Below are 14,652 nucleotides of genomic sequence, written 5' to 3'. Positions count from 1 at the left end.
GGGCTTAGTTGCTCTGTGGTATGTGGGATCTTCCCGGACCAGGGCTCGAAGCATGTCCCCTGCATTGGCAGGCAGATTCTGAACCACTGCGCCACCAGGGAGGTCCTGAATATTCATTTTTCACCGAGTCTAATTAGCTTACACACTACAGCTACAGGGTGGTTGAAATAGGCCCCCCGTTGTGCTGGGTTGGCCTCTCTTACATCCTGCCCTTCTTGTCCCCGGCCAGATGTCACCATCTGCCCACGAACCATACCCAGACTGGTCGGACCGGGGGCAGTGCGGTGGCCTGTGTGCCGTCCCTTCCGGAGCCCGTGCTGGGTTGCCCGCCCTTGCTCCTGCTGCTCTTCTGTCCTCGAGGTCCTGCTGGACTTCTACAGCCTCCCCCCACCCGTGTATCCTGCTCCTGTTATCTTCTCTGCACCTCCAGGTCCTATTTGCCCTGAGCGTCCTGGCTCAAATGCCTTTCCTGGAAACTGCTAGCTACAAACTCTCCCTCCTCCAATGCCATGCAGCGCTTTCAAATGTCTAGGCCACTTTTAGGGCACCTCCCTTGGATTGCTTGAAGCAGGGTTATTTGTGCTCCGGTTCTAACTCCTACAAAGCAACCAGCTCTTGGAACACAGGATTGGTTTTATTTTGGTCCTCAAAGAGCCTAGCGTAGTGCTTTATACCTGGAAGGCCTGTAGTAGCTGTCTGAATAAAAGGTTGAGACAATGAAAAATAAACACCTGAACTTTCTCTTCATCTTGGAATAGATGTCCTGTTCACCTGGTTGAGAACCCAGAATTTCACAGGTTGCATCATTAACTAACTAGACCTGAAAATGTGAAGTGAAACAGGAGCCCGAAAGCAGGGGCAGCACAGAAGTAAGCAGCGGCCCCTGTAGTGGAGGAGCTGTTTCTGAGCTCCGGCCGGGACTGTGCTGGCCACCGTGGGACGTGGGTAGGCAAGAGAGGAGAAAGAAGGGGAATTGGGAGAGTGACCAGGACCATGGTCTCCAAGGTGCAGATTTTCTAGACCAGCGTTTCTCACTCTCAGCACTGCTGACGTTTGGGCCCCTCCATCTCGGTTGTGGGCCCATCCTGGGCATTATGGGCGGTGGCGCAGCATCAGTAGCCTTTCCCCACTAGACGCAAGTAGGATTCCTTCAAGCTGTGACAAGCACAAATGCCTCCCAATATTGCCAGATGTCCCCTGGGGGACAGACTTCCCACCCCACCTCCACCCATCCCCCCGAACCTTATTTTAGTCAGAAAAGTAATATGAGGTTTCCCTATCATAGAGCAGATGAGCTTTTAAAGGACAGAAACATGTTCTAACTGGCCAAGGTGAAAAGAAGTCCTGCTGGAGGGAGGGAAGAGGATTGCTAGGAAGCGGCAGGCTGCATAGCATAGGGTTAAGCTCCCAGGGGTTGGTGTCAGAAAGCCCTGGGTTTGTATCCCAGCTCTGCCACTTGCAGGTGGCGCAGACTCAGGCAAGCCAGGCAGTGTCTCTAAGCTTCAGCCCTCCCTTTGTTAAATAGAGATGATACTAGTAGCAACACATGGGCTTGGTATAAGTGATGTGCAGGCTAACACCGAGTTGGGGCTTGGTGCCGTGCCTGCCCCCAGTGAAGAAAGAGCCAGCCCTCTGGGACTGAGGCCATTATCTACTCTCTGGTCTCTTGGTTTTATTTTGCTGAGTGTCTCTCTTCCAGCCTCATGTGTCCAGATGGGCTTCCTTCTACCCACACCTGCCTGCCAGTCCCAGACCCAGGAGCCCTGGCAGTTCTGGTGCCCACTGGGTCTCACCCAGTCTGTGTGCCCCAACTTCACAGTCATGGCAGGAGGTGGGGGTCTGGGTGGCCCAGTTCAAGGCAGTGTCCGCCCTTGGCCCGTTCCACTGAGACCAGGCACAGGCAGGGTTGCCCAGGCCACATCCTTCAGGATGGAGAGGCAGCAGGCCACTGGACAAGTCTATTTCTCTTTCCCGAGTTGACTGGTGGCCGTTCATGGAGACCTTCTCTAATAACTCAGTAAAACGAGGTGCTCCTCTCTCTCTCCAGAGCATTCTGCTGGCACATTTCTCCCTGACTTTTAGGACGTTGGTTAATCCAGGGCCATTCGTCTCTCTCTTGAGCAGAAGCTCCTTAAGGGAAAAGAGCCCTGAGAGTATTATTCTCTCCCTGCCCCCTGTCCCCAGCACACAGTGGTACTCTGTGGTGTGGTTGTTGATATCGGGATAATGAACTTAACTCCCAAGGTAGGCGTCTTCGGAGAGTGTTTTTGTTGATGAACAGTGATGGGGGTGGGGAGAATGCTGGGATTCCTGTTGAGTGTGTTCTTTAGGTCTCCTTCCCTCTAGCCCCACCAGGTACTTTAATACTGGATTGTTCCAAAGCGGTGATTAGCTGTCTCAAAAAGAAGAGAGGATGAGACTCCCTGTTCCATTTGTTTCAAGAGTATTCTGTTCATCTTTTTTCTTTTGTTTTATTTTAGCTGGATGGCCTCTTCTGGTCCCTTTGTGTCTTCTGGCTGCTTGATTAATATGTAGATTTTCCTTTAGGATATCAACTTACGAGTGAAGTGGCCCAACGATATTTATTACAGTGACCTCATGAAGCTTGGTGGAGTTCTGGTTAACTCAACACTTATGGGAGAAACATTTCATATACTTATTGGTAAGTTTTTAAAGCCTTCCACCAGAATTTTTAGATTAATAAAAATAAAAGTGGTTCACACATGGCTGTATTGGGGGGAGTGGATTATCATATGGGATTACTTTTTCTTTGAGTCTTGAGTTATAGAACACAATATGTGTGCACAACAGGCCAGATTGGTAGAAAGCCCTTCAAAGGGTTTAGTGTTCCTATCTATGGCCATGGAAACCACCGAATTGGCATCTCATCAAACAGGCGTTTTCTTATACCTCTCCACACTCCTGCTTCTCAATGAATTAGAAACAGTGAAAGTAAACATTTACTGTATTATTTGGTAATAAGAAAAGAAAGCTAATTTCAAGGATGGGTGTCCTTGCAGTCTTTCTTGTATTCTTAATCTGACCTTCCCAGTCCCTGGAAAAGTTGCCTTCTTTTTGACCTCAGAAGAAACTCCAGGCTGGTCAGGGTGGGGTAAAGAATCCCTGTTTCCCATCAGCACGTCCGTATCAGGCAAGGAGATGGATCTGAAGTGGCTTCAGAAGTTCCTCGGCCCCTGGTCATCCAAGCATCAGCTTCTCCCTAATGCCCAGGAGAGTTTGATTGGTGTTCAGAAATCAGTGATGGAGAGAAAACATGTGATTGTGTGTTAGAAGCGCCAGCCAAAGAATACAAGGTGTATGCTTCCAGCTCTGCTACCAACAGGCAATATTATTCTAGGCAAGCTTCTTCATACCCTCCGAGCTCCGTTTGCCATCTATAAATGAGTAACTGGGCTAGGTGCAGAGATTCCTAATAGGGCCCACAGATATTGAGGAGGCCCAGTGCTGGGTTTCCTTCAGGGAGCTAGGGAATTTTGTCAGTGTGGGGGGAATGAAACATTTTCCTGCGGGGAGAATCCATAGCTTTCTTAAGGCGTTGGGACGTGGGGGAGGGGGACAGGGGGGCATTTTTGGAGAAAGATTCAAGGTCACCGTCAGGGGTGCTTGCTGGTCTTTAGAAAGACGCAGCCTAAGTTGACAGTAGTTCATGTAGCTATTTTCCCAGCACTTTGGATTTCTGAATACAGGGGAGCTTTTTCAGCGCTATATACACTTAATTGAATGCTTTATATGCCACAGGTGCTTCAGCTATTGTGCATGTTGTCCAATGAAAGAACAAATGAACAACTGCAAATTCTGCCCCTGTTGCTCTAGTTACTTGTTTTTTACGTTGCTTTGTATTTTAATAGCCAGTATATTTAAAAAAATAATAATCTGAGGCCAGTCAGTCCTTCCCTTAACACTGAAAGTGGCGCAGAACATTTACCAAAAAGTAGTTATTGTAAATATCGTTGTTCTATCTGAGGCAAGTATTTTGGGAATTTTTTTCCCAGAGGCCCTGAAAAAAACGATAGTCTTCCTGCCTAGTTCTTGCAGTATTTTATTCCTTATTGAAGACCTCTTTGAGGTTGGTTCAGGGCCCTGCTGAAAACCAAGGTTCGGCTTTTCTAAAGTCTCCCCTCTCCTGCAGAGAACAGTGGTGTTAAGTAACAGCAGAGATAAGCCAGAAACTCACTCTCCTGAAGCCTTGGTTTAGGGGCTTGTGAAAGAGCCACTAAACATGGGTTGGCCTTTTGCCAACAGTGTAACCCTAGCACCAAAGACTTCCAAGGATAAAGCATTAAAAGATGTGTTTTAGGGTTAAGTCATGACCAAGGTTGGAAATCTCTGAATCCAGAGTTTACTTCTTAAGACCTGAATAAAATTCTTTATGTGTAAGCATGTGTTCCATTATTTAAATAGAAAAAGAAACAAGAGATTTTGTTTTACATCCGGCTCAGTGCAGAGCTCCAGTTCTTGGCTAGACCACAGGAGGCGGTCGTTTCAGAAGCAACTCTGTTTTGTCCCATTCGTAGCTTCTGCTTAATTGAATCAAATCTGGCTTGCTTTTTTTGCCCAACTAATTTGTAATCTGGAATGGTTCTGGTTTGATCGGGATAGTGAGGGAAGGGTGAGAAAGGAAGATGGGCTTAAAGACGTAAGTCTTTCTCTAAGTGGCCAGAGACAATAAACTCAAAATGAGGACAAGGAAGCAGGAAGTTGACAGTAAAAACTGTAACTTTTTCCAGGTGGTTCAGAGAAACGTGTGATGTCGTCAGTAGGTTGAGCTACTCGTGTTTTCAATTGTTTGTTTTTGCCCAGGCTGTGGATTTAACGTGACTAACAGCAACCCTACCATATGCATCAACGATCTCATCACAGAATACAATAAGCAACATGGGGCCGAACTAAAGCCCTTAAGAGCTGATTATCTCATCGCCAGAAGTGTGACTGTGCTGGAGAAGCTGATCGACACATTTCAGGACGAAGGGCCCAATGGCGTTCTTCCTCTCTATTATAAATATTGGCTACACAGGTCAGTGCTGGCTTGTCTTCATTCTTTTAAAATTCCTTTATTAAATCAGTAGTTTAATATCTTAAAACGAGAAACTAAACACTGGTCTAGATCATTATCTTTTACTTTACTGATGGATAAACCTGGTGGATACCACCTTGAGCAAGTTAGCATCTCCAGTCATTGGGACAAACGGGCATCCTGTGCCTCCTGGTGGGATGCCCTGGGAAAGACACAACATCACTGGAGATTTTCCTGCCCAGCATGTTTAAGCTGAATCTAATTGTGAGGAAACAGGCAGATCTAAAATGTGGGACATTCTTGATAACAGTCATCTTCAAAGTGAGATCTCCCAGCAGCAGTGGCAGCCTTACCTGGGAACTTGTTAGAAACGCAGATTCTTGACTTCCACCCTGGACTTCCTAAATCAGAAACTCTGAGGCTGGGGCCCAGCATTGTGTTTTAACAAAGGCTCCAGGGGATTCTCAGGCACTTCAATTTGAGAAGCACTGATGTATACCAATAGGCCTCTACCCTTCAACAATGGCAGTGTCTTAAAAACACAGAGAAGGTGGGAGTTTTGTGATTAGAGAAGACTAAGGAGGCATGACAGTTAAATGCAATATGTGATTCATAATCAGATCCTGGAAGGGAGGAAATAGCCACAAAGAATATTAATGAGACAATGGGGACATTTGAACAGGCAGTGTGTATTAAATAATGTTATTGTATCAAGATCAAATTTCTTTTTCTTTTTTTTTTTTTTTTTTTTTTTGCGGTACGCGGGCCTCTCACTGTTGTGGCCTCTCCCGTTGCGGAGCACAGGCTCCGGATGTGCAGGCTCAGAGGCCGTGGCTCCCGGGCCCAGCCGCTCCGCGGCATGTGAGATCTTCCCGGACCGGGGCACGAACCCGCGTCCCCTGCATCGGCAGGCGGACCCTCAACCACTGCACCACCAGGGAAGCCCAAGATCAAATTTCTTGAGAGTGATAATGATATTCTGGTTTTGTAGGAGATACTTCTTATTCTTTGGAGATACATGCTGAAGTATTTAAGTATAAAGTGTCACAATGCCTGCAACTTATTTGTAAATATCAGCAAAAACCACCCCCACAAAACTGTAAGTGTGTGTGTGTGTAAAGAGAGCAAACATGGGAAATGTTACCAGTTGGTGTGAATATAAGTGAAAGGGGAATATGAGGTTCATTGTACTATTTTTCACCTTTTCTGTAGGTTTGAAATTCTTCAAAATAAAAATTGGGGAGGTACAGAGTCCGTACTTTTAAAACTGCTAACAAGGATGTAACTCAACAGTTGCATTTGGAAACTGTTCTAAAGAAGTAAAATTAGAATGAGTTTAACTTATAATTGATGCTACCCAACTTGATAAAGAGTTTTGAACACAGCCAGAAAGTGGCCAGTCTCAGCCAAAAAACCTAGAGGGTTGCACAGTGTTTCTTTAAAGTAGCTAGAGAGACTTCCCTGGTGGCACAGTGGTTAAGAATCCGCCTGCCAATGCAGGGGACGTGGGTTCGAGCCCTGGTCTGGGAAGATCCCACATGCCGCAGAGCAGCTAAGCCCGTGTGCCACCACTACTGAGCCTGCACTCTAGAGCCCGCGAGCCACAACTACTGAGCCCGTGTGCCACAACTACTGAAGCCCGCACGCCTAGAGCCTGTGCTCCGCAACAAGAGAAGCCACAACTATGAAAAGCCTGCGCACCGCAACAAAGAGTAGCCCCCGCTCGCCACAACCAGAGAAAGCCTGTGTACAGCAACAAAGACCCAATGCAGCAATAAATAAATAAAAACTAAAGTAGCTAGAGGGTAAGGAAGTGGTGCAAATAATCATTCCAGATGATCAGAATGAGGAGTGACGTCGTTTATAAGGGAAGCAATTCCTAACTCCCTAGTGGACTTTCCTTCGCCCTGGTTATGCAGGTAGTTTTCAGGACAATTCAGGGGAGACCAGTGGAAGTCAGAGCTCGGGCTCAGATTCATTTTAACTATATCCATCCCAGCCCACCCCCGAATCCTTTCGCATAATGGATAATTGCTGAACAATTGTCTCAAGCAGCAGCATTACATTTCCCTGGTGACTGGGGGCTGTTCTTCATTTTCAGTGCTCAGCAGGTCCGCCTGGGAAGTGCTGAGGGACCAAAGGTGTGGATAGTGGGCCTAGATGATTCCGGGTTCCTTCTGGTTCACCAGGAGAACGGCGAAGTGGTGACTGTGCATCCAGACGGCAACTCCTTCGACATGCTGGGAAACCTCATAATCCCCAAACAGCCGTAGTCCTGTCTGGAGCGTCTGCTGGGCCCCGGGCCACAGCTGGGATGAGCTGGGACGGGCGGAAGGGCAGAACCGCCGCAGGAGCATTGCACGTCGATTTCTGCCGCCTTTCCTAGCCCATGATCTGGAAAACGAATTCGGAGTTGTAGGCAAATGTTTTCTCCCTCCACTTAACCTGTTAATTCTTTAATTTTGTTCTGTTGTCATTTTATTTGGTGTTTGAAGATGCTGGGGGTGGAGGGTTGACAAGTGGAAGATTTAATTCAGGTATAAGCCCTGGCATAGGGTGTGAAATTCTTCTCCCCTCTTGGAATTGGATGCATCTTAATTGGGGAGGGGGGTAGTTTTTACATGGAAACAGCAATGGCATAATTCAAATGTTTTCCCAGTAGTGGAGGTCTCTACCCCTAGACTATTAAAAACAGATTTTAAAAAGGTTTTCGGGCCCAGACCATTGGTGAGTTAGAGGTAGGGTAACCCTGTTTACAAGCATCCAGGGAGGTGTTTTCCTACAGGAACATATATTGGCACTTAGTTATCATTTTATTTTTTTGTTAGTGAAGAAAAGAGAAGGTAGATTTCTAGTGTTACTCTCATCCTGTGGTTTGTGGTCCAATAACAATGTCTAAACGGAACAGAGGCTGGTATGCTTGCGATGACCTTGTAGAGGAAATCAGTTAATTACTTTGACATTAACTAATGAGCTCTCCTTTCATAAGTTTAAATTTACTGCATATTCTGAAGTGATGGGATCAAGTTCAGGGTCCTGAAAGCGTTGATCAGGCATTGCGCGGATGCGAGGTGGATGATTTGGGCCTAACAGCTGGGTTTGAAGTCTCATTCCACACGCAAAGGAGGATGTGGCGCTTGTAAGCCAGCTTCAGGCTCGCTTCGAAATCCTGCGGAACTGTGCAGTGCACACACTATAGAAGTACGTGGCATTTTATTTGCAAGTCACATTTTTTGGCCCCCTTTTCATATTGCCAAAAAAGAAAATGTTATTGCTACTGAATGCCATCAGTTAAGAGGATGGGTGTGTGTGTGTGAGAGAGAGCGAGAAACTTTAAAAGAAGATGTTCCAAATATGATGCCCTAAGAGTCTGCATGGAAGAACAAAAGAAAGGAAGCCTTTTGATATACATTTGCTATTTCCAGATGTATTCCATGCTTTTTCCATGTAACTCCTATCTCTGTTGAACTTGAGAATCGTACACATTACTTTGCAGCCTGAAAAGGCCAATTTTTGTCCACTTTTCTCTCTTCCTGCCATTCCCAACTGAAATTAGTGACAAGAAAACTTGATGAGGCTCTCAGCTTTGAACAGAATCCCCTTATTGTGCACTAGCACCCTCTTCATCCAGCTTTACCCAATCAGGCTAACTCCAGAAGCTTGTGGTTTCAGTATAAAATCTGCCTACCTGTAGCCAGGCACAGGCAGCCACATAGGAAGGAAACAAATAACACGTTTAGTTAAGTCCACTAACCCAATATGTGTGTTTTGGAAATGTAACTTGAAAAGAACTTCAGAAGTAATTTTTGCAAATAAGGCTTCAATTAGAATTATTCTTTTAAAAAAAACAAAAACAAAAAAACCCACTCTCTCCTAAATGCCCAAGTCTACATAAAAGTTTAAAGTCCACAGCACCCCAAAATTACAAAATGGTCTCACCCTTGAGAGGGCATCTGCAAAATATCATCAAGAAGAAAGATCTCAGGCTAATGTTGCAAGTTTCATTTCTCAAACTCTGTAATATAAGGCAAGTCATCTCTCAGAGCTGCCATCATTACTTTTTGAATTTCTTTGGGGGGTTATTTAATGAGAAACATGCTATGATTTGTTTTAAGCTGAAGTCCTATTCTAGACAGTCTGCTTTGGGGAAAAAAAAATGTTATCATTTAATTTCCTTTTGGTAAATTAAAACTAATGAAGTGTGGCCATGTCAAAGCAGATGGAGATGTTCCGGGCATATCACTTTGCCTCTGTGCTTTTAAGACTGTTCTTACTTGTGCCGACACCCAGTTGTCTTGAGGGAGACAACATAGACTTGGAGCAGATGCTGCGTTTTTCATAAACCTGATTTTGCCTCAGAGGAACCAAAGACTTTTGAAATTCTGCTTCATCTAGAACAGCTGAATAAAGGCATTTCCCTTACAGCTGTTAGCAGTAGGGAAACTTGCTGTACTGCACTCATCAATTTGGGCCGTTTATGCACCCGGCAATTGATGACCTCAAGGAGCTTTAAAGTCTTAACAGGAACTTTGCATTTTCTTCTTAATCTTTAAAACACGGCACCTAAACTCAGGATTGGCGTGTGCTCTTAGGATATTGAATTGTGCCCCAGTGCCCCCTAAAATAGGACACAGCAGTACCTGGGCTTCCGGGGCGTGCGCGCGCGCACACACACACACACACACACACACACACACACACACACAGACAGACACACACACACATATCCTGGCAGCGTTTACAGCGTGGAGGCAAAGCCGAAAGGATTTGTGTCCGGTGTGGGGCTCGCTGCTGCAGCCCCCTGATTGCTGTGGGTGGGTGCGCAGGCCCAGACCCGCGTAGCGTGCAACCGCACCCCTACCCCTACACACACACGGGGGCTGCATGGCCGCCTCTCACCCGAGAGTCTGGGAGCCAGGAGAGAAGCAGACTCACCCAACCATTTCAGAGTGCATAAAGGAGACATTTTAGGCTTACAGTCCATAGATCTGTTTGCTCGTAACAGACAAAGAATGGAGAGTCGGTATTCCTGGGTAACTACTATGCGTATTTGAAATAAAAGAAAGTGTGAAACCTCTGCATTTTTAGCTTTTCAAAGAATCATCTCTGAAAAGGAATTAATTTAAACCAATTCCTGTAAAAAGTAAGTCTATCAAAATAAACTTTAAGACTTTCTATATAGTTCAGGCTCATTGTTATTTTTACCACATTTCATTTGTAAAACTAAGCAACTACTTTTGGTTACAGTGTTTTTATTCATATTTAAACATTTAAAAAATAGTTTAACATAGGAATATGTATGTATTTCTACGTATTAAGAAGCTGGTGGCTTTTTAAATGTATTTTTGAAAAATGTATTATGTATCATACAAAAGAGAGATCATATTACTCCAAAGAATGAAAGTCAGCAAACTGAAAAGTTAAAAAAAGAAAACAAAACTGAGGTGAGAAATAAATTTACTAATGTCAATTTTTAATTTGAAAATTAATTGAGTATAACAACAAATTTAATATAAGAACAGATTCTGTTGTTGTCGAATTGTTCTCTTTTGTGGAAACTGCTTGACTTTTGTCTTGACAGTTTTTCCCCAAGATTTTAACCGTATTTATCATACTTAAGTTTAGGAAGAACTTGAGTAACGCACCTTAGATAACCCAAGGACTACTATTCACTAAGATTTTAAGCTACCGTAATTTTATGGAATTTATTTTAAAGTGTTCTTTCATCTGTACCAGCCCCCAAAGTCTACCTTAACTGTCTCACAGTTACAATAAATTACAGTAGACTCGAAACAGGATTCGTTGAAGGATTACACCTCCCCCACCCTTAGGATCCAAAGGAGGAAGGCCTGGACCATCGGACTTTAAAATGACAAAAGGGGTCGGGGTAAGGGAGCAGAAAATACAGGCTCTTGCAGATTTCCTCCGAGCAGCCCTTCACACCCTGTTCACTTCTCTACAAAGGTATGAGTGGAATGGCTTTTCTAGAAAGGGCTTCAATGAACATAAAGGAATTCCTTTCTCTGGGAGGCCCAGTGGAGGGAGGGCCGAGTCAGTCTTGAACTGGGCTGATTCCTCAAATCCATTTGATCTGGCATTTTTGTCAACATGTTAGGACCCACTACAATTTTTTTCTTCTTTTTTTGTGAAAGAGATGCATATTTATTAAAATGCTTCCTCTTCCTCTTCCAGAGCCTCACAGAAGTCAGGAAACGATATCCCCAGCTTAAATGTGCAGACTAAAAGATGGAGGTAATCATATCAGGTTGCCATAGTAACTGCTCTGTTAACTTTTCTCTGAGCTGCTGGCCGCCTGGAAGCCGGCTTGCAGAGGAATCTTCCTTCGTGTTCTAGGCTATGAAAACTGTGATGTTTGTTTAGGCAAGGAAGTTTTTTCTAGTACACATTTTATCTTTCAAGTACATATACACTCATCGTTAAGCCTGTTTATGTTCTCATTTATAAATCTATAACGCTCTTCTTTCCTAACAGTAACCTTTGATCTTAAACTGCTCCAAAAGCCTTCGTGGTTTGTATTTATTTATACAGCCCCCAATGGTTAATGACAAGGTAGACACAAAAGCATTTTACAGTACTTTATTGAAAAATGTCAGGTGAATCTCCTGCTCATCAAACCTGCACCTTCCTGGAATCATGGTTTAATTACGGGTCTCGACAGCACAAAAATAATACCCCAGGCTTATTTTATGTGTGCTCACACTCACAACAAGCTGCTCATGAGGTATGGCTAAGTGCTGTGTAGGGGTGTATGCCTATAATTCTTCTGAACCTGTCTCTTCACTGCAAGACACATGTTCCTAAATTTGCAAATTGTACCATAAGGCAACTGACACCTACGGAATGAGGCAGGTCCTCATAGTGACGCTGGGTGGGCAACAGGTCCTTTCACATTTTAAGAACAGTTGACGTAGGTGCACTTTGATTCTAGAACAGTGAGTTAAAGACATTTGTGAACAACCTTTCCACTGAGAAAGGTGGACATAGTTTCCTAAAAGTAAACCATTTTTGAAAAAGCATCAAAACGAGGGAGCATTTATCGTGTGGAGCAGATTGAAAAAAGGGTGGTTCAACGCATTGATCCACTGCAGAACCGTGATAGAATTTTTAAATGGTGAAATCTTGAAGCAAAAGTATAAAAATAAAACAAAAATTAATGGAAGTTTATTTTAAAAACACTGCTGGTGCTTTTTTTCTAAAAAACATTTATTTATTTGGTTGTGCCGGGTCTTAGTTGCTGCATGTGGGCTCCTTAGTTGTGGCATGTGGGATCTAGTTCCCTGTCCAGGGATTGAACCCCGGGCCCCCTGCATTGGGAGCACGGAGTCTTAGCCACTGCGCCACCAGGGAAGTCCCTGCTGGTTCTTTATAAAAAGATTTCTGTTTACCTGTTATACACATGACATGTTCATATGGAGTTTTCTTGCTCTGTATAAAATGCAGAAAACGCTGAAGACAACATGTACATCATTTTCATTACATCCCTTTAGCATGTTTTCTTCCACAAGGCGCAGTCCATTGACAATCTTCCATATTGCACATGCAATGTAACTAACTTTATTAGCACTACTTGTAGCAAACACGAGCCTAGGGAATTACAGGTCTGTGTGGGCCAGAGGGATTTTGCCTTGTCATCAAACTTGACAGGGGTAGCCAATCCACTGGGCACCGAAATCATCCACATGTCATTCTCATAAAATATCTGGCTATATATATATATTTGCATTTAATGCCTATTCCATATATTTCTGAAGGTGCTGTTCTCAAGAGTTCATGGGGTAGGAGGGAATAAGAGCTTGTGAACGTACTCGTGAAGCGCACCCACGTTCACCCCCTTGTCTGGGCTTGATGTTTGTATTAAGGAAAGGGTTAAATTAAAACAACAGCTTTTAATTAGACTCATGAATGACTTTTAAAGACAACGGAGTTGTCCGTTCATGGGACTTAAATCATCGCATTCTGCCTTGACTTAATCTAAAAGGACTCTGGATACAGGAAGCTTCCAGGTCGGCCACCCACCGGCACCCCTGACTGCATCAGGGTGGGGTTTCCTCCGCAAAGTGGAGGCATCTGAGGAGCGGCGCCTCCTCCAAGCCCCCAGAGGGACTGTTCCTGAACATCGGGGACACGCAAGGCGCGCAAGCCTGATTTCAAGGTGCGGAAACCAAGTCCCCCCAAAGACGGAGTAGTTGAGGCCACACGTGGGCGGTCGGGGACGCTCAGCTACGCCCTTTCAGAAAACCCGGCTCTTGCGGAACAAAGGTCGGGCGGTCACGTCTCCCCAACGTCGCCGTGTCTCTGTCCTCTCTACACGGACGGTTATGGCATCTACGGTAAAAATCCAAAAGTCGGCGGTGGAGTTCTAGTAAAATAGTTGTCTCTGTATAAATTAATTTAAATCGTGCATATACATCTCGTCCCTCTTGACTCGGCTGGACTTGGTAAAATGGGAGCCAAAGAGGCTGGCCTATGGCTTCTCCCCGCGGGCAGCCCCGCGCGAGGCGGGGCGGCCCCAGGACTCTGCGGTCCGGCCCGGGCGGGTCACCTGCCGTTGGTAATGATGACCGAGGCGCCCAGGTAGTGCGGCAGGGGCGCGCCGGGCGGCGAGGCGGCGGTGGCGGGGTCGGGGGCCCGAGGTCGCAGCGCGCCGGCCCCCGCATCGGGGGCGCCGGGGCCGCCGGCGAGGGCGGGGGCGGCGGGCGCAGCGCCCCCCAGCGGCCCGCGGCGGGCCAGCACGCGGTGGTAGTTGAGCAGCACGAAGGGCAGCTGCGCCGGCGTGCCCGGCGGCTCGGGGGCCGGCGGCGCGCAGCACTCGGGGGCCGCGCGGCCCAGCGCCAGCCGCGCCCCGTCGCGGGCGGCCTGGCGGGCGGCCTTGGCCGGGCCCAGCGCCGGCTCCTCGCGGTAGTGCCCGCAGCTCGGGAAGCTCGGCAGCGGTGGCGCGGTATCCTCGCCGAACCTGCGCGCGGCGGCGGCGGGCGCTGCGGGGACAGGCGACACGTTAGACGCCCGCGCGGGGGAGGAGGGGGACATGCCCAGAGCGACACCAAGCCGGGGGGCCCTGGGGCCGCCACCACCCCTGGGCCACCCCTGCCGCCCGCGCGCTCGAGCCCCGGAGCCGCCCTCGCCCCTTCCCGCGTGCGTGCCGGGCCCGCGAGGTCCAATCACAGGATGCCAGTTGCAGTGTTCTAGCAGCCACAGGAAAAAGTGAAGAGAGACAGATGGAATTAGTGTTAGTAAGATACTTAATTTAATGCAGCATAGCTAGACTATTATTTCAGTGTGTAATTAATATAAAAATCGGGGAGAAATTGTATTCTTTGTTTCTGTCTTTGAAATGCAGTGCAGACACTCCGAACACATCTCATTGCACTGGCCGAACGGGGCTGGTGGCTACCATATTGGACAGCGTTGGTCCAGAGGCTTCCTCGGCCCTAGTGTTAGGTGACCCCAGGCTGCCGTGCGCTTTCTTGCTTTCACCTCAGTGGGGAGGGTGGAGTGCTTATCACCCTGCTCCCTTTAGTCATAATTAAAGTAATGACCATCGTCACTAATTAGACGTCTGCAATCAATTGGCTCCCCCCACCTCTCTTTTTTTAAAA

At 46.5% G+C, this 14,652-nt stretch overlaps 2 protein-coding genes across 6 annotated transcripts in view; one reads left to right on the top strand and one right to left on the bottom strand.

The window, feature by feature from the left end:
- HLCS (holocarboxylase synthetase) overlaps nt 1–7,498 on the top strand; it is a 195,055-nt gene extending 187,557 nt beyond the window's left edge. The window contains exons 9-11 of one of the 3 annotated variants that reach the window (XM_033856052.2): nt 2,548–2,662; nt 4,822–5,035; nt 7,137–7,498. In XM_033856052.2, coding sequence (XP_033711943.1) covers nt 2,548–2,662; nt 4,822–5,035; nt 7,137–7,308 — 501 coding nt within the window. In that variant the 3' untranslated portion in view covers nt 7,309–7,498. The other 2 variants (XM_033856053.2, XM_073804490.1) reach the window with 2 other exon arrangements.
- Nucleotides 7,499–11,616: 4,118 nt separating this feature from the next.
- SIM2 (SIM bHLH transcription factor 2) overlaps nt 11,617–14,652 on the bottom strand; it is a 47,081-nt gene continuing 44,045 nt past the window's right edge. For 2 of the 3 annotated variants that reach the window (XM_033856049.2, XM_033856051.2), the window contains one exon: nt 11,617–14,238. In XM_033856049.2, the coding sequence (XP_033711940.1) occupies nt 13,595–14,238 (644 nt within the window). In that variant the 3' untranslated portion in view covers nt 11,617–13,594. The remainder of the gene's footprint in view (nt 14,239–14,652) is intronic. The other variant, XM_033856050.2, reaches the window with a different exon arrangement.

Source organism: Tursiops truncatus, chromosome 4 (assembly GCF_011762595.2).
Source record: "Tursiops truncatus isolate mTurTru1 chromosome 4, mTurTru1.mat.Y, whole genome shotgun sequence".
NCBI lineage: Eukaryota > Metazoa > Chordata > Mammalia > Artiodactyla > Delphinidae > Tursiops > Tursiops truncatus.
This window is presented reverse-complemented; position numbering and strand designations above follow the sequence as displayed.